This window comes from Mirounga angustirostris, unplaced genomic scaffold (genome assembly GCF_029215605.1).
Source record: "Mirounga angustirostris isolate CCGP_5_RB_7025 unplaced genomic scaffold, mMirAng1.0.hap1 SCAF_6, whole genome shotgun sequence".
Lineage (NCBI taxonomy): Eukaryota > Metazoa > Chordata > Mammalia > Carnivora > Phocidae > Mirounga > Mirounga angustirostris.
The window spans coordinates 38,295,602-38,316,309 of record NW_026991714.1 but is presented as its reverse complement, the minus strand read 5'-3'; the positions used below and the strand labels follow the sequence as shown (position 1 = coordinate 38,316,309).

Below are 20,708 nucleotides of genomic sequence, written 5' to 3'. Positions count from 1 at the left end.
ATGTATTCTCTCTCATTCTCGCTCTCTCAAATAAATAAATAAATCTTTAAAAAAAATAAAATAAGGGGCGCCTGGGTGGCTCAGTCGTTAAGCGTCTGCCTTCGGCTCAGGTCATGATCCCAGGGTCCTGGGATCGAGACCCACATCGGGCTCCCTGCTCAGCGGGAAGCCTGCTTCTCCCTCTCCCACTCCCCCTGCTTGTGTTCCTGCTCTCGCTCTCTCTCTGTCAAATAAATAAATAAAATCTTTAAAAAATAATAAAAAAATAAAAAAATAAAAATAAAATAAATAAAATAAAATAAATAAATATGATTTAGCTGTTGAAACATCTGATTATGTTCTGAGCTGTTCATGTAATAATTTTTTGAAGCATGGTCCCTTGGCCAAGTGGAAATACATAAATAAGTGCTGCTTAAAACTGTATATACTATAGGGAGCAAAAACTAACAATATTATTCCATTTTGGAAATGCCCAGTCCGGGGCGCCTGGGTGGTTCATCGTTAAGCGTCTGCCTTCAGCTCAGGTCATGATCCCAGGGTCCTGGGATCGAGCCCCGCATTGGGCTCCCTGCTCCGCGGGAAGCCTGCTTCTCCCTCTCCCACTCCCGCTGCTTGTGTTCCCTCTCTCACTGTGTCTCTCTGTCAAATAAATAAAATCTTAAAAAAAAAGAAAGAAAGAAAGAAAATGCCCAGTCCAAGACTAGAGGGGAGATATGGCATCTGGTATATAATTATGCCATTGTAAATGACATACTAATAACATTTTTCCCATTCCCCCCATATACATCATATATGGTATAATAAGACCTAGTAAAGCAATTGAGGAAAATTAATTGGGCAGCCATTAATGAGGCTGGCTATTGTAATTCCAGTTTTGTATTCTGATATATACGAGAAACCTACAGAAAAGTAAAATCATAATAATCAATTTCAAAGAAATCAAAGGAATCTGATGTTTTACCAGCAATACTTGTTAGTTATTTCACCTTGTTTTTCTTTTGTGTTATTTTAACCATTAAGAACTCAACCTGTTTTGCTCACTAGAATCTTTCAACAAATACCTGTTTAAGTATCAAAAACCTACCAAAGCTTTACTGTATTACAAGAAGTTAAATCTGATCTAAAAATCTTACAAACAATAATTGCAGATGCATCCTCTGTGAATATATAACTGTAGCTTCCAAAAATGGGAAATAATGTGTTAAAAATGAATCCCTCTATTAACATGGAGAAGGCAATTTTTTTTCCAGCACATTTTTAATGTCTTTATTAAGCATCCTATACCAAGGGTAACAATCTTAAGAGAAATCATCTCCAACAGTCAATTATATGTATAAAAAGGTCAGTGGAAGCACCCAAAAAAATCTTTTTGTACTTGGCATTTCACTTCATTTAGAGGAACTCAGTAAATACATAAAGCCCCCCGCCCCGAGTACTGTGCCCACTACAAAGTAAATGTATAATAAAGGGTAGCTGTCATAATATTAATCCTAAGATACTCAGACATCGCCTCTCCCTGTGACCCAGTTAACAGTTTTCTCCCATTTTGATAATAATTAGTAGTACTGGACATTATGGTGTTTAACTTTTCCCCTCTCATTTTTCTTAGCTAACTTTCTGTCCTCGTTAGATTATACTTAGCATTTCATATTCCCCCACATTCAAATAGAATTTAAGGTTCATATATAGCTTTGAAACTCACAAAAGAAGCTACGCGTTGATTCCATCTTTTGTTCGTCATTTGACAGCAATAGCCACACTCCTCTGATCACAAATACGTCTGTTGTGGCACACTAACAATAAAGCCTGAACCTGGAGCTGGGTTCTTGTACACAATCCACCTGAAACAACGTGTGTCGTGTCCATTCTCCTAGGTGGGGACTACTGTGAAGACAGGACCGTCACTTCCATCTTTCTATCTACTGCCTAAACAGTGTGCAGGACACAACAGACACTCAGTCAGTGCTGCTTTAACTCAGTGATAACTCATCAAAATGAGATGTGCCAACACAAAGTAGACAGTCTTTGCAGTTGCAAAGTTCTAGTAACAGCAAGAAACGGTACCCAGTAAAGTTCTAAGAAAAGTTTCATTCGTTCTTAGGCCAATTTCACCTGGATGAAGTGCTGAAATAGAAAATTCAATGTGCTTCGATTCTTTCTCCACCCACCCCGCCCCCCCAGATCACTTCCTCTTTCTGACCTCCAAGCCACTCTGGCAAAAAAGCTTTGGACCAAGCTTAGATTATTTTTTCTCCCTTGTTCTTTTGGGCAAGTTTCCAAGTCCTGTAAGATATGTCCATAATGCTTCATGGAGTCTTCCTCTTCTACTGATTCCTTTGGCCAGTCTGCTTCTTGGAATAACTTCACAGCTCCAACTAGATCCCTGCTTTAACTGCTTTCTGTATCATTCTATCACACTAATTGCTGCCCAATTAATCTTCCATTTTAGCACAGATCTTACATTATTTCTCCATTCAAGAACCCAAATCCCCTCCATCTACTTAATGATGTATGTACCAACTCCACAGAGGCTTGAACCCCTCAGTAAATATAATGTGTCAAGCTATGATTTGGTCCTCCCCTTCAACTCACCAAATAATCCATCTGAATTGGATTTCTCCAAATATAACCCATCCTGGGCTTTTGCTCAAACTATACCTACCACTTCAAGAATTTTTTTTTTTCTTACTAGTTTCTCCAATATCTACTTGTCAAAATCCTAACCATTCTTGACAGTCCCTCAGAATTTGTTTTCTTTTACCAATTTTTTGGCATCCCCTCAGTGGATTCAGATTCTCTGAATCTTTTATATCACTTAGTCTCTCTTACAACATTTAAGACATTCTGTTTCATATTAATATTACTTTTATACGCCCATACTTTTACCATCTCCTTTACCAGACTGCAGGGTCTTCATAACTACAAGGAAAGGATTCTGCCTAGCATGTAAAATAGTATGTATTAAATAAATATTTATTAAATCAGGTTATAAAAAGACATCTTTCCAAGTATTTTGAAAATCTTTTAAGAATAAGGGTCAGGGAGTCTGCTTCTCCCTCTGATCCTCCATCTCATGCTCTCTCTCTCTGTGTCATTCTCTCTCTCAAAATAAATAAATAAAATCTTTAAAAAAAAAAAAAAGAATATGGGTCTATAAATATTAATAGTATCATTATTTTGGGTCATGCTTTCTTCCTGCTTTAAAACAAATACATGGTTTCATATGGTTTCAAAAAAGTTAAATACAGAAAAGAACAGAAGAGAAAAATTCAAATACAAATCACCTATAAACAGTATTAACTACAGGCGCCTGGGTGGCTCAGTTGGTTAAGTGTTCGACTCTTGATTTTGGCTCAGGTCATGATCTCACGGATCATGGGATCCAGCCCCACATTGGGCTCCGTGCTCAGCGGGAAGTCTGCTTAGGATTCTCTCCCCTCTGCCCTACCCAACATTCGTGCATGTGCACTCACACGCTCTCTCCCCCTCTCTCTCAAATAAATGGATAAATCTTTTTTTAAAGCACTATTAACTATTTGTACATTTATTTTCAGACGTTTTATCTGTGACTAACATCACATCATAAACATTTTCTAATTTTCAGGAGACTATGAACTTCGATGGCTATATAGCATATCCATGTGATGGATATTATGAGGTATTTAAGTGTTCATCTATTGTTGGATATTTACATTGTTTCCAATCTTTTACTATTAAAATAATATGTACTTTTTACATGGAAGTACTTGACATCCCTGATAATTTCATCAGGACAGAATCCCAGAAATGAAAAGACTGGATCAAAAAGCATGAATATGTTTAATGCTTCTGATACATGTTGTGAAACTGCTTTACAGAAAGGCTGTACCAGAATCCACTCCTATAAGCAATGTGTATTAATGCCACCTTCATAGCAACTTGCCTTTATTGGATGTTAGCAAGCTGACCAATTTGATTAGTCAAATATGGCATCTCCCTTAATTTCCATTCTTCTCATTATTACATAGAATTTTTAAATGTGATGATTGGCACTTTCTTTATGACATTTGTTCCTAACCTAAACAAGTACCCTAAAGTGAGTTGTAAAAAAACTGCATTTTTCTGGGCGCCTGGGTGGCTCAGTCGTTAAGCGTCTGCCTTCGGCTCAGGTCGTGATCCCAGGGTCCTGGGATCGAGCCCCACATCGGGCTCCCTGCTCATCAGAAAGCCTGCTTCTGGGCGCCTGGGTGGCTCAGTCGGTTAAGTGACTGCCTTCGGCTCAGGTCATGATCCTGGAGTCCCTGGATTGAGTCCCGCATCGGGCTCCCTGCTCAGCAGGGAGTCTGCTTCTCCCTCTGACCCTCCCCCCTCTCATGTGCTCTCTCTCTCTCATTCTCTCTCTGTCAAATAATAAATAAAATCTTTGAAAAAAATAAATAAATAAAACCTGCTTCTCCCTCTCCCACTCCCCTTGCTAGTGTTCCCTCTCTCGCTGTGTCTCTCTCTGTCAAATAAATAAATAAAATCTTAAAAAAAAAAAAACAACTGCATTTTTCAAGAGAGAATGAATCCGTTTTAGCCCCTTTCCATTCTTTGCTGGGTGCCCAGTTAAATTTAATGTTTGATATGGAACTATGGAAACAAAATTTTGGTCCTAGCCCATACTTTCTTCCAATTACAAAATCATGAAAATCACAAAACTTATAAGAACACATTATTTCCTTTGAAATTTCTCACCCACAAAAGTTGAGCGTGTTTTACTTTCTACTGAATTAAGATCAGGCCTAACAGATAAACTTACACAAATGTCAACATCATTATTGTAACATTAAAAATATTATCCTTGGGGCGCCTGGGTGGCTCAGTCGGTTAAGCGGCTGCTTTCAGCTCAGGTCATGATCCTGGGGTCCTGGGACCGAGCCCCATGTCCGGCTCCCAGCCTGCTTCTCCCTCTCCCTGCCACTCTGTCTACTTGTGCTCTCTATCTCTCTGTCAAATAAATAAATAAAATCTTAAAAAAAAAAAAAGTTATCCTTTAAAAAACCCTGTTATTGCTAAATCTCAAAATATAAGTAGAAAATACCTAACATAAAAAAAAAAGAAAATACCTAACATACTTACAATTTTGAACACTTTAGAAATACAAATGACACCTTTGTAAGCCTCACTGAAGCATATAAAACTTGGAGATATTAGCCATTTTAAGCTATGAAATTAGCAGTTAATAAAGTTTAGTAAAAACTCTTTGTCTCTCATTAAATTTTAATTTATTGGTTTTCTGAAAGATTGCAAAGAATATTTGTTAAATTTGCTTGCCCAGAATTAGGACTTGACTTTAATATGTACGATAAAATACTGCTGGAACAATGATCAAAATCATTTTTTGAACCACCAATTCTAAATTCTACGTGAAGAAATTCATGCTATAAATAGTTCTCAAAAAAAGAAAACAAAAATACACAAAGATATATAGGAAAGGGTACTAGAAACAATTTAAACACCAATTAATAAGGGAGTAGTTAAATAAATTATAATATCGGTACAACCAAATATTCTTTATTCAAAACCACAACAGCAACATTTGCAAATACTTACACAATGTTTACCAGGCACTAAGTGTTTTACATATATCAACTACTTAATCCTCACATCAACTGTATGAGGTAGATAATTATCATCCCTATTTTATAGATAAGGAAATGGAAGAACAAAAACACTAGATACCTTGCCCCAGGTCACACAAACTAACGTAGTCTGGCTCTAGAATCCTTGTTTTTAATCACTACACTGGTCTCTCTTAATGCAGACCTGTATGTACTGACAAGGAAAGTTGTCCAAGGTATATTGTTAAGATGGGGGAAGAAAACAAGCCATAGAACAATATGTAAGATCCATTTTATTTAACCAGACAGGTAGGGAGTATATGTTTATACACATTGGAAAATTTCCCCTATTTCTAGAGAGCAGAACTGGGTATTAAAGTGACTAGGAAGGGAGAGTTTTATTTTTACTTTATATAGTTCAAATGTATTGCCTTATATATTTCATAATTTAAAAAAACTAGTTAATAAAAAGAGAATCATTTCACCCCTTGGGTCCCCAAGTAACTTGGGACAAAACTCTTTCCCATCCCCTACCTATCCGGTGTACCCACACCTGCAGGCATTCCTTCTAACCTAGGCATTTCACCTTTTCTCTGACCTGCTCAGTATTCAGCAGTTATACACTGAACATCTTCTATGTACCAAGTATTCTGCTAAATGCTGGGATACAGATGATGAAAATGACATAATCCCTAATCTTAGGAACTTAAAGTTTTAATAACACAAGTGGCCTGGACTGAATACAATTGTTTTCTCACCTTTTCTTCTCCAGAGTTAAAATAAGGGATTCATTTATAGGAACAATAAACATTTTCAATCTCTCTCCTAAAATCCTGTCTGGTATATCCAACTGCCTACTGAACACCACCTGGACATTTCAGAAGCATCTCAAACTCACAAGTCCAAAACTGAATCCCTGATTTTCTTCCTCTAAATCCACGCCTCCCACAGCTTTCCCCATCTTAGTAAATGAGAACTCCATTCTTTCAGTTCTGTGAGCCAAAAACCTTGCAGGCGTGTAAAGCAGAATTATGTCAGTTCTATCTTCAAAATAGATTCAGAATCGAATGACCATTTCTCACCGCCTCTACCACTAACGCTTTGTGCAAACCACAATTATTTTCACCTGGATTGCTGCAAAAACTTCCAACTGGTCTCCTGCTTTTGCCTTTGCCCTCCTAGACTACATTTTCCACAAAGCAGCCAGAGTGATCCCTATCTTGTCACTCCTCTGCTCAATATCCCTCAATCACTTCCTATCTACTCAGAGTAAAAATCAAGTTCTTGGGGCACTTGAGTGGTTCAGTTGGTTAAGGGTCTGACTCTTGATTTCGGTCACGATCTCAGGGTTGTGAGATCAAGCCCCTCACTGAGCTCCACACTGGGCATGGAGCCCACTTGAGATTCTCTCTCTCTCCCTCTGCCCCCTAACCCTGCATGTGCTCTCAAAAAAAATAATAATAATAAAATAAAATCAAGTTCCTAAAGTGGCCTATTAAGACCACAGAGGATCTTCCCACCTGCCTCCCCACCTCCAAGTTCTTCCCATTCTGCTCCAGCCACAGTAACCTTGCTGTTTCTTATACCCCAAGTACACTCTTGGCTTCAAGCCTATTTGTTCTCTCTTAATGAGATACTCTTCCCTCACATAGCCACAATGCTCCCCCTCTCACTTCCTTCAGGTCACTGGCCCAACGTCCCTTTCTTAATGAGGTGACCACTCTAGTTAAATTAGTAACCCCCACCTCACCCTTCTGGCATCCCCTTTACCCGTCTTTTATTTAACTTTTCGCCATACAATTTATCTCCATCCAACACATATTTACTTATGTATTTGCTTATTGTCTGTTCTGCCTCTCAATGTAAGCTCCATGTGGACAAAGTCTTCATCAGTTTTGTTCACTGCCATGTTAGAACCAAGCCTGTATCCCAGTAAGCACCAATATATTTCTGACTAAATGAATTAAAAATTGAAAGAAAATGAGTCCAAGAGACTTACGTGAATCTTGAATAGTCCTATAAGCAGAAGGAAGCTAAAGCCACAGATCATAAGTATTCAAGCATTCATGTTAGAGAAAACAATTGTTCAACACTTATTTTTCAGGAATAGCTATTTACACATATAAAAGTAATGTGTGTATGATATATGCACAACTTCTAATTCACAGAGGTAACAAATACCACTAATATGTAAAAGATAGCATACTGCCCATCATACAGTTCACCTGACTGCTCAAGCTAAAGCCAAAAAATTCACCTAAATTCTTCTCTCCCTAACCCAGAATCTATCACAGGTTCCACTGAGTCTACCCTCAAAGCACAGCGGCTAGAAGACCAGAAAGCCATGCCATCATCACCTCTTGTCTAGACTATTCGCTGCTTGTTTACTCTTCCTTGCCTGTTGATAATCCATTCCCTATACAACAGCCAGAGTGATCTTTTTAAAACGTAAATCAGCTCTTGCCCCTGCTTTAGATATCCACTGGTTTCCCAATGCACTTGAATAAAAGCCAAAGTCCTTTCCCTGCAGTACAAGACTCCTGCCTACTTCCCCAAGAGCCTCATATACCACGACTGCCCTCGCCTACTACACTCCAACCAAATGGTCTCCTTTCTTGTTCATCAGATACTGTTTTGCCTTTGATTTCTTACACTGATCCCTGTACCTAGAATGCGCTTCCCAATTACATCCAAATGGTTATTTCTTTTGTCATTTAAAACTCCTCTTAAATGTCACCTTTTTGGAGCAGGCTCCCTTGACTACCTCATCTAAAGTAGTCCCCCAGTCGTTCTTTTTTAAAGATCGCTGTGTTAGAAACCAGTGCGGTCCCTATTATTAGTCCATATTATCGTGCTTTTTGGTTTTCTGTTTGACTCGTCACAAGAATGTAAGTTTCAAAGGGGCAAGCTCTCTTCCTGTCTTGTTCACCAAAGAGAGAGTCTAGTACACAATACATGCTCAATAAATTTGCAGAACATTAAATGAACCTAGAGTCCCTGTTTGCACTATAATTTAATATCTTTGTGTTATAAAAATCTGCTTATAATCAAACAGTAGACACCTGAAATCAACAGTCAAAAAGAGATCCTCCCCCACCAAGTTTAAATCATCCAGGACAAATTCAATATCATGTAGCCATTCAAAGTCAGCTGTGGCCAACAATAAAGGAAAAAAGAGTTTGGTAAAGATCATCTAAATCTAGACATACGGCTTTCAAAGAGATTATAAAGATTTTCTCAGTATTAAAGTAAAATTAGTTGAAATATCAGCTTTAAGGAGTATAAGAGAAAGTGAGCAGATGGCAGAAGAAAAACTGAAGTGTGTTCTAGAGAAGGAAGAGAAAGAGCAGGAAGAAGCTGCGAATAGCAGAGGCAAACTAGAACCGAAAATTTGCCACAGATAATCTCCAACATGAATAATCCACACTGGGTAATAGAATATTGACTATAATTACATTCATCCTACTGACCTTGTTCTAAATTATTATGGATTATTACTACGCAAGTTATTTTGTTCCACACCAGAGGTGGCTGTATTTCGCTATCAGATGACATGACCTCTAATTCAATAATGTCTGTAATGCACTGGTATCCTCAGATAAAAGCTGTCTATAATGTCTGAACAAAGGTGAATTAGTTATCCGATTCACACACGCAATTAACTCTCTTAATACCTGAGAGACCATGGAGCCCCTTCTGAATTTCCTATTAAATACTACATATGGAGGTCTTCCCTCCATCTGTAGTTATCTTGTGCTGTACTTCATAATAAACAATATTAATAGTTTATTGCCCCCGTCAAAAATCTTGCATTAGTTATCATAAAAGACCTCATTCCACAAAGCAATGACTCATTTTCCTGGGAAAATGCATTAAATTCAAATGTCAAGCCTATTAGTAAAACACAACAGTTCTTTATTCTCAGTAATGTAAAAATAAAAATAACACCTTCATGAAACATGGAAAATAATTTAAATTTTTTTTTTTACTATTTTAAAAACACCTCTTCAGGCCAAAAGGTAGTTATTTATTATGTGGATTTATATTTATATGCTGTATTCAGTCATTCTAAATAAAAGACTATTTATTTAAATTCAGGTGTTAAAGGGCGAAAACAAATCAAAACATAGTATTTTTTTGCCACCTGTTCCCACTACCATGAGCTGAAATTTCATAAATAGTCTGAAGGCAGAGCACCAGGCCTCTGCTTTGTACCCATATGTGATGCCAATGGCTGTATTCGTAAAAACCCGGATCAGAATAACTAGGTAATGTCAGATGTTGAGCAAATACCCATGCATTCTAAAAAAGGAGGTAATTAATTAATTCTTCAGGGGATGCTTTTTACTTTAGTCATCTAACACTAATGTATCCTTTTAGCAGAGAACAGAGAACAAAATAAAATGCCTAAGACCAAACCTAGCTCTTTTAGCACACATTCACCTTAATGTGCTCATCATCACAGTAACTCAATTCGAGGAGAAAGTAAGTAGTTATGTATATCTAAGAATGTTACTGTAGTTCAAATGAAATCTGCTGTTCACCTGGGTGTTCATTTTCCCTCACAACTCAGAGAGTGGAGGAATGAGGAAAACAGTTTCTTACATGTGTTTCGTATGTTTTATCTGCCCACGCGATGCCGGACGTAAAAAGGGCATTATAGACACTGAAAAGCTAAGCAGATGACATTCTTTGCTCTGTAAACAATTTAAACCACAAACTAACCTTCTGCGTGCTGCAGCACAAGAAATACGGACTCCTCAGAAATGATGTACTTGTGCAGACACACCATGTTGGGCACACAGCGGGGGATGATGGTCTTTCTGTTCCTGCTGTATTCACTGCTTTTCCTTAGACCCTGACAGAGAACAAAAAGGTCAGTTGTACCCTCAGTTGCCTTTGGAGCCTGCTGTGCTCTGTGTTTATCAACCAAACTAATCTATCCGAGTTACTCTGGGCTTCAGAGAAACCACTCATCTGCTGCTCTATGCCCCTCAGTCCCTGGAGGCTCTGCTGATGGCATCTGGCGTGAATCCAGAGAACGGAAGATGCCACAAAGCTGCCATTAAAATCAATTACGTGGGTCAGTGTTTTTATTAGAGATGCTCTCAAACTAAGTCATCAGGATGACACGCAGTTATTTCTCTATGACCTTTTCTTAAGTTTTATTTTACATATATATATATATCTTTACAGCAGTAGACACTGAGACCATTCAAATTTCTGAGACACAAAAGGTATTCCTAGATTAAACAGGAGATTTGAAAAATTTATGCCAAAAAAGTATAAAGACTACTTTAAGTCTTCTCCAAAGAAACAAGGTATCTGTAGTGTCTGGTGTCAAAGCCCTATTGAAAAATCCGGAGAAATGCCAGTGATAAAGTATATGCAGAAAGAAATTCATTTCAGTTATATGTCAATGTGACCTATTGCCATGCTGTAAATAAAAGAAAAAATATCTGGGGCGCCTGGGTGGCTCAGTTGGTTAGGCGACTGCCTTCGGCTCAGGTCATGATCCTGGAGTCCTGGGATCGAGTCCCGCATCGGGCTCCCTGCTCGGCAGGGAGTCTGCTTCTCCCTCTGACCCTCCTCCCTCTCATGCTCTCTGTCTCTCATTCTTTCTGTCTCAAATAAATAAATAAAATCTTTAAAAAAAAAAAAGAAAGAAAAAATATCTGAAAAAGAAATATAAAATTAATCTGAAATTGGGTGCCTGGGTGGCTCAGTTGGTTAAGCGACTGCCTTCGGCTCAGGTCATGATCCTGGAGTCCCGGGATCGAGTCCCACATCGGGCTCCCTGCTTGGCAGGGAGTCTGCTTCTCCCTCTGACCCTCCTCCCTCTCATGTTCTCTGTCTCTCATTCTCTCTCTCTCAAATAAATAAATAAAAACTTAAAAAAAAAAATTAATCTGAAATTAATTATTTCTAGATGCTATGGAAATTATTAAATTAGGATATTTTAGAATATGTACCGTCACAATCCATTTCAATTTTGAAATTACAAAATCGAGGGGTTTTTCTTTCCTTGTTCATTTAGTTAGAAATTGAGTTATATAAAGAAACAGAATTGAATTTAGATTAAAAAAAAAAAAAAAGAAAGAAAGAAAAAAAAATAGGACCAGGGATGTAGATAACACTTTCCCAAATACCTGAAACAGAGACTTAAAGGCAAAATTTCAGCTCTTTAGGGCTATAATCATAATCAAAGGTACAATTGTGTGCAATCTTCACAAATTATACAAAATGTATTAGAGATGTGTTTAAGGTACACACTATATATTTAAATAGCAGGAAATGAGTCTTCAACCTACCCAAACTATCACCTCCATACTCTATAACCTAAAACTCTTTTTAAATGTATGCTATAACGTATTTATAAACTATGATAAAGAACAGAAAGTAAAATATAGATCATCACAAACATAACAGAACATCCAAACACCCAGAAAACGTACTAAGTATTTTTTTCTTTCAGAAACATAATTTGAAAATAAATGCCTAAAAAATTCATTAAACATACAAATTCTACTTACTTTTAAAATAAATGTCTGTTCTGTCCTTGTGTCCATTACAAGTAAAACCTACATAAAAGACATGAGTAATAATTTATTCACAGTACAATGAAACATTGACTTGTAAGTTTTTGAAACTATACCTTAACGGTTTGTGGGTAAATGCTGAAACTCACTCCACCAAAATTGTTAATTTCTGAATAGGTTTTTGTTTTTTAAGCCACCAAATCACAGGATTAAAACAGTCTTATCTAAAGTAGGTTTTATTATAGTTTCCTTTTCTAAAAATTCCATATTTTAGAAACATTTCTATGTTCTCCTAGATTTGTTTTAAAATATATTGCTTAGGGGGCACCTGGCTGGCTCAGTCAGTTAAGCATCTGCCTTTGGCTCAGGTCATGATCTCAAGATCCTGGGATCGAGCCTCACGTCAGCTCCCTGCTCAGTAGAGAGTCTGCTTCTCCCTCTCCCTCTGTCTCTCCCCACCCCCACCCCCCGGCTTGTGCTCTCTCTAATAAATAAATAAAATCTTTTAAAAAAATAAAATATATTGCTTAAAAGGAAAATTATTTTACACAAAGAATTTTTCCTCGTGGAACATATATTGTTTAGAAGAAGTAAAAAAAAAAAAATTTACAGGCATTGCTAAAGTCTCAATTTTCTTCTTAAAATCCCTTACGGAGCAACGTGGTATAATGTGATCTCAATAACTCAGGCTCCAACTTAAGACCCCCTTTTGGTACTCCTTCTCCATCCAAGACTCATCCTAGCTCCTCTTTTTCCATCAGCAAATCCTGTCAGCTCTATGTTCAAAATGTATCCAAAGTGTAAACTCACTTGCACAACTATTACCCTGATCCAAAGATTTACCTGGATTATAACAATGGCCTCCCAACAGATTTCTCTGCTTCCTGATTTGCTGCCCTATGGTCTATTCTCTAAATAGCAGTCAGTGTTTTCTGTAAAAAACATAAGTTACATCATATCACTCCTCTCACTTAGAAAAACAGCCTAAGTCCAAAAAACTACCTCAAGACCATGCATGATCTCACACATCGCCCCCTCAGACTACCTCCTCCCCTAACCCATCTTGATGGATGGAAGGAATGACTAGAGATAGAGAATTATTCTACCATGTTACTATTTTATTATTTTGGAGACACCACCGCAGAAGTTGGCAAACTTCTTCTATAAAGATTCAGACAGGAAAGATTTTAAGCTTTGCCGGCCCACGCGGTCTCTGCTGGAGCTCTTCATCTCTGCCATGGCAGCACAAAAGCAGCCACTGCCTGAAATGGGCCTTGTCTGGAGTATTTACATCACAGACACCTGCAAACACTGTACACAGGGTTTTGAGTTCTCCCTCCAGAGAGCTGAGAGTCAGGAATGAAAAAAAGATGTCAAGCTTGGGAAAACGAAAGAATGATGAGAAGATGGGGGACCAGCCTGAGGAGAAGACAGTAAATTCCACGTTAGACATGATGAATTTGAAGTGACGGTGACCACTTCATCTCTGAACTCTCTTACAAGTGTTTGACCTACACAATGTAAGTCTCCATTTAAAGTCAATTGAGTATTCCCACAGATACCTTCTGAACTCACCCCTTCCTCTTCTCAAAGCCCTTTCCCCACTAGACATAAAACCAAACCCTGTTTCTCCTCCTACAGTACTGAATAACACCACCATCCTTGTAACACGCCCACCACCAAAAAGCTCCCTCAGTCACTATGAATTCTCCCGTCCCCTACACTCATAACCAGTGACCAAGTCCACTACCTAAGTATTTCTCCTATCCACCCTCTATTCTGTTTACCTACCATGTACTAAGTGTTTACTACGTGCTAAGCTTTAGCTATCAATGTTAATTCTCTCAACTACCTAATTTTACCCTTTCTACTCTGAAAGTGAAGACATTAAAACTTCATCTGCAGAAGCTGTAATGGCAGATAATAACAGATCTACCATTTGTGAGAATTTCAGTGAAGTCATCTTATAAAAGTGTTTGGGATAGCCACTTGTTACTATTATTGCTATGGCTATTATTGCCGCTTCTCCTAACATGTCCCCCCCAAGCCCCTTATCAAACAAGTACTCATCCTTCCATATTCAGCTCAAATAACACTGATTCTCTCCATTCTTTGTTCTCCCACTGTATACAATACCAACCCCTTCGATTTGATTTTTTTATTCACGTGTCTATTTCCCAACCAGATTTCAAGTTTTTTATGGGGATATTGTAGGCAGAATAATGGACGCCAAGAATGTTCATACCTTAATCTCCAGAACCTATGAATATGTTATGTTCCTGGCAAAAAAAGGACTTTGCAGATGTAATTAAGGTACAGACCTCAAAACAGATTATCTTGGATTATCTGAGTGGGCTCAATCAAATCCCATGAACCCTGAAAAGCAGAGAACTATCTCTGGCCAGAAGTGGAAACACAGAAATGATATGGCAGAAGGGGAAACCAGAGAGATTTGAAGTATGAGAGGGGTACACGGTTGCTGGTGCTAAGATACAGACACCCACATGTCAGCATTGGGAATGGGCCTCTGGGAGCTCACAGGAAGCATGAGGAGCAGACAGCTTCTAGAAGCAAAGACCAGTCTTTGGCTGATAGCCAGTAAGGAAGAGTTCAGTCCTACAACTGCAAAGACAGAATTCAACCTACAACCTAAATGAACTTGGAAGTGGATTCTTCCCCAGAGCCTCCAGTAAGGAACACAGCCCTGCCAGCACCTTGATTATAGCCCAATGTGACCCATGTCAGACCTCTGGTCCAAAGAACTTTGACATAGTCAAAGAAAGACAAATACCATATGATTTCACTCAGATGTGGAATTTAAGAAACAAAACTAATGAACATAGGGGAAGGGAAGGAAAAATAAAATAACACAAAAGCAGAGAGGGAGGCAAACCATAAGAGACTCTTAAGTATATGGAACAAACTGAAGGTTGCCGGAGGGGAAGGGGGTGAGAGGATGGGGTAACTGGGGGATGAGCATTAATGAGGGCACTTGATATAATGCAACAGATCAATCACTAACTTCTACCCCTGAAACTAATAATACACTATATGTTATCTAACTTGAATTTAAATAAAATCTAAAAAAACAAATCAAAACAAAACAAAAACCAAAGAACTCTGACATAATAAATTTGGTTGTTTTAAGATGCTAAGTTCGTGGTAATTTGTTATGACAGCAACAGAAAACTAATACAGGGCACAAACTATATTTCTTCCAACATATAACACATCTCTCTCCCATGGTAAATGTTCAATAAACACATGTGAACAAATTTAGGTGTAAATGTTTAGAAGACAGATGTCAATATGTGAATAGAGCTTAGGAATAAGTCGGGACTAAAGATTTATACTTGAGCATTCTCCATCAAGATAACAGCTAAAAACATGAGACTGTACCTCCAATGAAGTGCTTACTTTATACCTGGCACTATGCCGGGTTTCAAAGAATTAAATCATATAATGCATTCAACAATCCAATGAGATAGGTATTTATATTTTTTTTCTTTGTGACCAGATTTTTTTTTAATTAAAATACAGTTGATATGGGCGGGGGGAAGATGGCGGAGGAGTAGGGGACCTATTTCAACTGGTCCCCAGAATTGAGCTGGATATCTACCAGACCACTCTGAGCACCCACGAAACCAGCCTGAGATGTAAGAAGATCTGGATCTCTACAAGCAGAATATAGCAGGCGGTTGGTTGTGAGGTACCAAGCGGAGAGCCGTGATTCTGCGGGCAGATACCAGAGGATAAACGGCGGCGGGAGGGTACCTGGCCATGGGGATCCTACACCGCCGGTGAGTGACAGCCTCGCGCGCTGCGGACGGGCACAGACTCGCAGACCAGTAGCGTCGGGAAAGGACTTTAGGGCAGCCCCTGGGTGGAAAACCAGACCGGCGGGGTCGCGCGCACGCGAACCGCAGCCCCCCGGACAGAAACCGGAGCGACGGTCGCGCGCACGCGAACTGCAGCCTCTGAGACGGAAACCCGGTGCGCCGGGGTCGCGCCAGTGAACTGCAACCTCCGGGGTGGAAACCCCGAGCGGCGGAGTCGCGCGCAGGTGAACTGCAGTCCCCAGGACAGGACCCCAAGTGGTGGACAAACTGGGAGCGGCTGGTGGTTTTAGAAGCACAAAAGGCAGAGACGTGCCCCTACCTGGAGGCAGGACTGGGGGCCTTGCAGAGGGGTGCACAACCCAGGCCGCTGCAGTTTATAGCAACACGGACAGAAACGGAGACGGTGTGGCCTGGAGAGCTCACTGAAGAACAGACTGTGGTCTCTCTGCTCTGAGGCAGAGGGTTGGAAACGGTCTCTTCTGCTCTGACTCACGGAAGAGACGCGGAAAGCCGCCAGGGAAAGGTGCCAGAGAACAAAAGCCCCAAAGACTGATTCCCCCTGAGCCCATTCCCCGCCACAGGGGCGCAGGGCAACTCCGCCCAAACAGGGTTGCCTGAGTAACAGCATGGCAGGCCCCTCCCGCAGAAGACAGGCTGGAAAAACAATAGGCCAGCAACCCTAAGGTCCCAAGAAAACAGGTGCATCTTCCTTGGGTTCTGGTCAATAATTTGGACTCTATACATTCCCTCAAACACCCATCAATAGAATGACTAAGAGGAGGAGCCCCCAAAACAGAAAAGACTCAGAGATTATGACTTATGCTGCAGATTTATAAATGGATGCAGATATAACCAAGATGTCGGAGATGGAATTCAGGCTAGCAATTGTGAAGACAATGGCTAGAATGGAGAAATCAATTAATGGCAACATAGAGTCTCTGAGGGCAGAAATAAAAGGGGAATTGGCAGAACTTAAAAATGCTATCAATGAGATCCAATCCAATCTAGATAATCTAACAGCTGGGTTACTGAGACAGAAGAGAGAATAAGCGATCTGGAAGACAGTATAATAGATAAAAAGGGAAAAGAGGTGGCCAGGGAAAAACAACTCAGAATCCATGAAAATAGAATCAGAGAAATAAGTGACACCATGAGGCGTTCCAATGTCAGAATCATTGGAATCCCGGAGGGAGTGGAGAGAGAGAGAGGGCTAGAAGATGTATTTGAGCAAATCGTAGCTGAGAACTTCCCTAATCTGGGGAATGAAACAAACATTCGAGTCCTAGAGGCAGAGAGGACCCCTCCTAAGATCAAGGAAAACAGGCCAACACCCCAGCATGTAATAGTAAAACTTACAAATCTTAGAACCAAAGAAACCATCTTAAGGGCAGTTAGGGGGAAGAGATTCCTTACGTACAGACGGAGGAACATCAGAATAACGTCAGACCTATCCACAGAGAACTGGCAAGCCAGAAAGGCCTGGCAAGACATATTCAGGGTGCTAAGTGAGAAGAACATGCAGCCAAGAATACTTTATCCGGCAAGGCTTTCATTGAGAATGGATGGAGAGATGCAGAGCTTCCATGACCGGCAGAAACTGAAAGAATGTGTGACCACTAAGCCGGCCCTGCAAGAAATATTACGTGGGGTTCTATAAAAGGAGAAAGACCCCAAGAGTGATCTACAACAGAAATTTATAGGGACAATCTATAAAAACAACGTCTTCACAGGCAACATGACAATTAATTCATATCTTTCAATAATCACTCTCAACGTGAATGGCCTAAACGCTCCCATAAAACGGCACAGGGTTGCAGAATGGATAAAAAGACAGGACCCATCCATATGCTGTCTACAAGAGACTCATTTTGAACCTAAAGATACATCCAGACTGAAAGTGAAGGGATGGAGATCTATCTTCCATGCCAGCGGACCTCAAAAGAAAGCTGGGGTAGCAATTCTTATATCAGACAAATTAGATGTTAAACTAAAGTCTGTAATAAGAGACACAGAAGGACACTATATCATTCTTAAAGGGTCTATCCAACAGGAAGATCTAACAATTGTAAATATCTATGCCCCCAACATGGGAGCAGCCATCTACATAAGCCAACTGTTAACCAAAATAAAGAGTCATATTGATAACAATACGTTAATTGTAGAAGACCTCAATACTCCACTCTCAGCAAAGGACAGATCATCTAAGCAGAAAATCAACAAGGAAACAAGAGCTTTGAATGATACACTGGACCAGATGGACCTCATAGATACCCTAAAACAACAGAATACTCCTTCTTCTCGAGCGCACATGGAACTTTCTCCAGAATAGACCATATACTGGGTCACAAATCAGGTCTCAACCGATACCAAAAGATTGAGATTATTCCCTGCATATTCTCAGACCACAATGCTCTAAAACTGGAACTCAATCACAAGAAAAAATTTGGCAGAAATTCAAACACTTGGAAGCTAAAGACCACTCTGCTCAAGAATGTTTGGGTCAACCAAGAAATCAAAGAAGAACTTAAACAATTCATGGAAATCAATGAGAACGAAAACACATCGGTCCAAAACCTATGGGATACTGCAAAGGCGGTCCTAAGGGGGAAATACATAGCCATCCAAGCCTCACTGAAAAAAACAGAAAAATCCCGAATTCACCAACTAACTCTACACCTTAAAGAACTAGAGAAAAAGCAACAAATGACGCCTAAGCCATGCATTATAAGAGAAATAATTAAAATTAGAGCAGAAATCAATGAATTAGAAACCAGAAACACAGTAGATCAGATCAATGAAACTAGAAGTTGGTTCTTTGAAAGACTTAATAAGATTGATAAACCACTGGCCAGACTTATCCAAAAGAAGAGAGAAAGGACCCAAATTAATAAAATTATGAATGAAAGGGGAGAGATCACGACCAATACCAAGGAAATAGAAACAATTATTAGAAATTATTATCAACAACTATATGCCAATAAACTGAGCAATCTGGATGAAATGGAGGCCTTCCTGGAAACCTATAGGCTGCCAAGACTGAAACAGGACGAAATTGACAACCTGAATAGGCCAATAACCAGTAACGAGATTGAAGCAGTGATCATAAACCTCCCAAAAAACAAGAGTCCAGGGCCTGATGGATTCCCTGGGGAATTCTACCAAACATTCAGAAAGGAAATAATACCTATTCTACTGAAGCTGTTTCAGAAAAACAGAAACAGAAGGAAAACTTCCGAAGTCATTCTATGAGGCCAGCATTACCTTAATCCCCCAACCAGGCAAAGACCCCATCCAAAAGGAGAATTTCAGACCGATATCCCTGATGAATATGGATTCCAAAATCCTCAACAAAATCCTAGCTAATAGGATCCAACAATACATTAAAAGGATCATCCACCACGACCAAGTGGGATTTATCCCCGGGATGCAAGGTGGTTCAACATTCGCAAATCAATCAATGTGATAGAACACATTAATAAGAGGAAGGAGAAGAACCATATGGTCCTCTCAATTGATGCAGAAAAAGCATTTGACAAAATACAACATCCTTTCCTGATTAAAACTCTCCAGAATATAGGGATAGAGGGAACATTCCTCAAGCTCATAAAATCCATCTATGAAAAACCCACAGCGAGTATCATCCTCAATGGGGAAAAGCTGAAAGCCTTTCCCTTAAGATCAGGAACACGTCAAGGGTGCCCACTCTCACCACTGTTGTTCAACATAGTACTAGAAGTCCTAGCAACAGCAATCAGACAACAAAAAGAAATAAAAGGTATTCAAATTGGCAAAGAAGAAGTCAAACTCTCTCTGTTCGCAGACGACATGATACTTTATGTGGAAAACCCAAAAGACTCCACCCCCAAATTACTAGAACTCATTCAGCAATTCAGTAATGTGGCAGGATACAAAATCAATGCACAGAAATCAGTTGCTTTCTTATACACTAACAACGCAACTGTTGAAAGAGAAATTAAAGAAACGATTCCATTTACAATAGCACCAAAAACCATAAGATACCTCGGAATAAACCTAACCAAAGAGGTAAAGGATCTATACTCTAGGAACTACAAAACACTCATGAAAGAAATTGAAGAAGACACAAAAAGATGGAAAAATATTCCATGCTCATGGATCGAAAGAATAAACATTGTTAAAATGTCTATGCTACCTAGAGCAATCTATACCTTCAATGCCATCCCGATCAAAATTCCAATGACATTTTTCAAAGTGCTGGAACAAACAATCCTAAAATTTGTATGGAATCAGAAAAGACCCTGAATCGCCAAGGAGATGTTGAAAAAGAAAAACAAAGCTGGGGGCATCACGTTGCCCGATTTCAAGCTTTATTACAAAGCAGTGATCACCAAGACAGCATGGTACTGGCACAAAAACAGACATACAGACCAATGGAACAGAATAGAGAACCCAGATATGGACCCTCAACTCTATGGTCAAATAATCTTTGACAAAGCAGGAAAAAACATGCAATGGAAAAAAGACAGTCTCTTCAATAAATGGTGCTGGGAAAATTGGACAGCCACATGCAGAAGAATGAAACTCGACCATTCTCTAACACCATTCACAAAGATAAACTCCAAGTGGATGAAAGACCTCAATGTGAGACAGGAATCCATCCAAATCCTAGAGCATAGGCAGTAACCTCTTTGACATTGGCCACAGCAACTTCTTTCAAGATACATCTCCAAAAGCTAGTGAAACAAAAGCAAAAATGAACTTTTGGGACT

General features: G+C 39.3%; 1 protein-coding gene across 16 annotated transcripts in view; it reads right to left on the bottom strand.

Moving 5' to 3' along the window:
* RPS6KC1 (ribosomal protein S6 kinase C1) overlaps positions 1-20,708 on the bottom strand; it is a 344,999-nt gene that overhangs the window by 178,520 nt on the left and 145,771 nt on the right. For 15 of the 16 annotated variants that reach the window (XR_010412288.1, XM_045877211.3, XM_054507978.2 and 12 more), the window contains 2 exons: positions 12,116-12,163; positions 10,308-10,440 (listed from right to left, as the gene is read on the bottom strand). Coding sequence is in view for 15 of the 16 variants with exons in the window: in XM_045877211.3 (XP_045733167.2) it covers positions 10,308-10,440; positions 12,116-12,163 (181 nt within the window). In the remaining variant the exon portion in view is untranslated. The remainder of the gene's footprint in view (positions 1-10,307; positions 10,441-12,115; positions 12,164-20,708) is intronic. The other variant, XM_064594166.1, reaches the window with a different exon arrangement.